The sequence below is a fragment of the Eurypyga helias genome, unplaced genomic scaffold (assembly GCF_000690775.1).
Source record: "Eurypyga helias isolate BGI_N326 unplaced genomic scaffold, ASM69077v1 scaffold19481, whole genome shotgun sequence".
NCBI lineage: Eukaryota > Metazoa > Chordata > Aves > Eurypygiformes > Eurypygidae > Eurypyga > Eurypyga helias.
In genome coordinates, this window is record NW_010230425.1 from 4,906 (window position 1) to 9,849 (window position 4,944).

Genomic DNA, 4,944 nt, shown 5'->3' on the forward strand with positions numbered 1-4,944 from the left:
TTCAAGCCTGGTGGCAGAGGAAAATTCCCGAGAGATCCGTGGCATCGCACCTGCCCGCACAGACCCATCGTCTGAAGTCTGCAAGCCTGCTTGCTTAAGGTTTTTTGGCACTGCCGTGCAATGGCATCCAAACTCCCGTCGCGTTTCTTCACCCACCGCCGCGCGCAGCCTGCAGGGCTCGCGCCGGAGCAGCCTCGGCTGCGGAGGTCAATCTTCCTCTCCAACCCCTGGCTGGTTTTTTTCTTTTTTGAAGAGTATGCAAATGATGGATATTATTGGGCTGCTGTGGTTTGAGAGCACACGCGCACGCACACGCGCATGCACACGATATCTGACAGAGCCCGTGAGGGAGTTTTCATAACAGAGGGAAATATTGGGAAGGTTTGATCTGATAGCGTAAGGGAAGTCTGCTAAAACGCCTTCACTGCAGGCAGCAGGAACGAGAGGCCACCTGGAGAAGTCGTACAGCACCGGAGACGGAAGCCTTGCTGGCTGCTTGCGGAGCGTGAGGGCTGTTTGGGGCTTTCTCAGCCTCCCCGCTTTGTGAGAGGCAGCGAGGGGGGCTCGCTCCCTTTCGCTCAGGTTTCAGGCTCACCCCTCCATGAGGGCACAGAGCGTTTTGCCGGTTCTGTCGCGCCTCCTCCATGCTGCCCTGGTTCCCCCCGCTCCGTGACGCGGTCGGCCATCTGCGGAACACCTCTCTAACGCTTGTTTCTCCTTCTCTTTTTGTTGCCTGTCAGGGGGACCCCATACCCGAAGACATTTATGAGATTTTGGGTGCCAGCTCAGTGCGCTCCATCAGCGACCTCCAGCGTGCCCTGCGGATAGACTCCGTAGGTAAATCTCCTCTGCACCAAACACTCCTCTATTTTTTTCTTAACTCTCTGCCAGGGAAGGAGGGAGGGGATATTCTGTTTTCCAGCAGGCACGCTAGCAACAAACCTCACTGTAAATATAGGAACCATTCAGGTGCCAAGACCTGGCTAGTTACACGCGCAGCCCCACCAAAACCTGCGGCAGTTAGGCAACTAGCTGCGTTTTTAGATCTTCTCCTAGCTGCCCAGTTTATCGAGGGCTTCCAAAAAGTATAGGAGATGGGAAGGTGGGTGTGAGGAACTGAGGTCAGCACTTTTCACCTTACGAGATGCACAGGCAGCAGGGCTTGAATTGGCCAAGGATCAGTGTAGGAGATGGAGAAATGGGAGATGGTGGTAGAGGAGGAGGGGGCCGAGTGGGTCCTGAGGTTTAGCATCCACCAAAGGCCACGGGCTCCGGGCGGCTGTTAGGATGAGAGCAGCAGAGCACGTGTCCGTGGGGGAGACACGGGACAGGGGCTAAGTCAGAGTAGCGTCCCTTCACCTCCCGCCTGCAGATAAGAGCTCCAGGGGCTGCAGTGCCTCGGGGTCACTTGGCCAGGGCTGAGGGCGGCAAGTGGCAGGAGCAGCGAAGCGTGGAGGGGTCGGCACGTGTGGGAATTGGAGCACGCGCCACAGCGGCTGGGCTGGCCCAGGAATTTATTTATAAACGGTCTCTTCAGAGCAAATTCCTTTCTATTCTAACCCTGCTCCCGCCCGTCGTCCCCCGGCCCCCCCAGCTCGCCTTCTCTCTCGTGTTTTGTCTGTTTGGAGCTTTGTAATCCTTGCCGAGACACTATCTACGGGGGAACAGAATTTCCTGCTTTTGTTTCCTATGCCAGTCCAACCACTGGCGCAGTCTCAAAAGCATTCCCGCTGCCTTTCAAACCGGCCCTGGAGGGGCAGGGGGGGAAAAGCGAGGGGGAGGGCACCAGCTGCGTTCAGCTATTGTTTGCCTTAGAAAGAGGCGACGAGGCTCCCCACCACCGCCACGGCCACTCCCTGCCCTCACCAGTTCCCTCCTCCTTGTCCATGAGCCACACAATGGGGCAACTTCCAAAATTAGCTGTGCTGGATTGTCCCAGGCTGGTCCAACCCCCCCGCCCCAACCGTCTTCAGTGCTGACCCGGGGTGTAGAAGGACAACCTGGGGGAGGGAGGAACGTGGTTTTCAATGGGAGATTTGTTTCGAGTCAACAGTTGTTGCTATTTCCCCCCACCCCATCAACTCAACTCCTGCGCAAAAGGCAGCCCCCACCCTCCTTTGGTAAAATGCCAGGTGGCGCAGGATGGAGGGGAAGGAGCGGCCGAGAAGATGCGTGCGGGCTGTCATGTCCCGGTGCCTAAGGAACGGATACATCTCTAGGGCAGTTACTAACCCGCACGGCTGAAACGGGCTTCTCCTGCCGGCCCGGGAAGCCCAGGAGTATGGGAGAGAGGCTGCAGGGCTTTGAGTCCCAGGATTCACTTCAGGTCCCAGCTGGGAAAAGCCTAGGCAGGGAAACCCTGTGGCTCTCAGCTGCTTCCAGGCAGTGACTGAAGGGCATCACCGTTCACTTGCCCTGTGTGGAATTAGTGTGTGAGCAAAAGGATCCCAAAGCTGCTGGAGCTATTCCCTGTGCTGTCCTTGTGCCCGGAACGGGTCACAGCTGCTGCCCTCCCCTGACTGCGCAGGGAGCCAGGATGAGGCAGAGGAGCTGCAATACTGCTCTCCTGGCCTTATATGCTAGTGTGGACGGAACCGTGGCTGCCCACAGAGCAGGCCTGCCCGTCTGAGCCAGCCGTCCAGAGGCTTCTGTAGCCCCCCGAGCACTAGGTGCCCTTCTAGAGCGTGGCCCACCAGGTCTCGTTTCGGGTGTCTGCCTCGGGGCGAGATGAACGGTGTCCTGGAATTGATCTTGACCCTCCTGACACTTTAAAGGGTGTCTGTCTGTTCACCCCATGTGCAGATGTTGGCTGCACGGGCACACAATTCCTGCCTTGTGCACCCATCCCATATCCCTTGGCTTCAGAGCTGAGCGGAGAGCAAAGCCTCTGCTCCCCCTTGTAAGAAGGCTGCGCTAGGGCAGGGCTGAGGAAGAGGAATGGGACATGATAGGTATGGGAAGTCTGCTCCACCGCACATCTGATAAACAGAGATCTTCCACTGGTCCCAATTCCCTTTAAGAAAATTGCTCCCTCGATGCTGACGTCCATTCGGCTTCCTTCAGCTGCTAAAGCAGGTCAGAGAAGGAAAGAGCTGTGGCTGGGTGGGAGCTATCTCCGAGCGCAGCCATTGTCCGGAGCTCAGGAGGGGCGGCGTGCTGGAGTGCTCCGTGGGGATTATGGGCATTTCTCTATTCAGCGCTTCCTATGGGAAAAAGCAGTGGGGTGGGAGGGAACTGCTCAGGGCTGCCTGAATGCTATCGGTCTTCCTCTCCCATCGCTGACTGAACGGCCTCCAGATCCTGCCGCTCACCTTAGACTTGTGCAGGGGAGAAGCAATTTTACCTTCATTTTTCTGTGCTTGGGTCACAAGGCTGGCTCCAACCTAGAGCGGCTGTGGTGGGCTGGGAGAGAGAAAGCCAGCACCCCACCTCCCACCCTTCATCCCCTTTGCCTGCCCCCTCACCCCCCGACTCTTCCAGTCCTAAGCCATCCCAGCAAGGCAGCTCCGTGTTATACACCAAAATGTCTGCCGGTCCCATCTGGCCTTTGATCCTCCTTGTTGTATCCTGGTATCCTTGTATCAGGCAGCTGATCCCAATCCCTCCGCTACTCCTCTCCGACACCACAAAGCCCTGCCGCAGGCCTTGTCATTCTTGCACTGGGGTTTTCCTCTCCCAGACCTGACTGGGATCCCTCTGTCACGATAGGCCTGTTGCTCTGAGCTGCCTGCTCTGAGCCAAGAGCAAACCTGGGGTGCCTGTGTCCTGGCACAGCCGTGACCTCGCCAGTGGATTTACACCCAGCGTGACGTACTGGGGAGACACGGCTTATCCCACGGATCTGCGCTTTCCCTGCCGTCTTCCCCTGCCTCTCCCTGGTGCTATTAGCCCTTGTCTTTCCCTTTGCAGAGGAGGATAGCTCGAGCCCAAACCTGAATGCAACTCAGCCCGGCCAAAACCCCGTGGCCCTGTCTCGAGAGCGACGAAGCCTAGGTGAGTCGGGGGTGTCACACCTGGTGACTGTTGGGGTGCCCACCTGGGAAGCTGTGGGTGGGAGTAGAGGGTGGAGCGCGCACGGATATGTAGACAGCTGAGGAGGAGGGTCTGGGCCTTGCATAGGAGCTGGGAGTGTACACTCCAGCAGGGCAGGAGGGGGAGTCCGGAGCTCTGCAAGCTGCTCCGCTTTAAATCCCCTTTGGATGATTTGCTCCAAAGGGGTCTCAGCCCATGCCTAGCACTCCCGCTGCAGTGAGAAGCATCATTTTACTGAGGGCTCCTCCACAGGGCACGGCTCTGTCCAGAGAGGGAGCTGGCAGGGTGGGAGAAGGAGAAGGAACATGTGTGCGCGCGTGGGAGCCGTGTGGGGTCTCTCTCTCGCAGTGGAGGTGGCTGTGGCAGGTTGGTAACAGCTGCCGAGCCCGTTTCATCCCACCTTCTTCCCTCGGCCCTCCACAGATGCTCTGGCAGCAGCGGAGCCAGCTGTCCTGGCGGAGTGCAAGACGCGGGCGGTGGTCTTCGAGATCTCCCGCAACATGGTAGACAGCACCAACGCCAACTTCGTGGTGTGGCCGCCCTGCGTGGAGGTGCAGCGCTGCTCCGGGTGTTGCAACAACCGCAATGTGCAGTGTCGCCCCACGCAGATTCGCGTCCGGCACGTCCAGGTAAGGGAGATGCCTCCCGCTGTTCCCTCCTCCCACAGCCCCCCAAACCCAAAACCTCAGCGGGTCTCCAGTGCAAAGGCTCACGTGGCTGGCTGTTCCCTTGCACCCCCTCTGCAGTCCCCTCTTCTGCGTTAGCCACGCAGCGCTGCAGCCCCTGGCGCAGGGTGACATCTGTGCCAGCTCCGCGGGGGGCTGGTGCTGTCCCCAGCCGGGGACTGTCACCACAGCTGAGCTACAGGGCACCGTCCCCAGCTGCAGCTCCCCGCCACGGCTACTTCTGTGG

General features: G+C 58.8%; 1 protein-coding gene across 1 annotated transcript in view; it reads left to right on the forward strand.

Moving 5' to 3' along the window:
* The first annotated feature begins 644 nt into the window (after positions 1–644).
* Positions 645–4,944, forward strand: part of PDGFB (platelet-derived growth factor beta polypeptide) — a 7,792-nt gene continuing 3,492 nt past the window's right edge. Inside the window, exons 1-3 of the mRNA XM_010160744.1 lie at positions 645–837; positions 3,910–3,993; positions 4,456–4,661. Coding sequence (XP_010159046.1) covers positions 645–837; positions 3,910–3,993; positions 4,456–4,661 — 483 coding nt within the window. The remainder of the gene's footprint in view (positions 838–3,909; positions 3,994–4,455; positions 4,662–4,944) is intronic.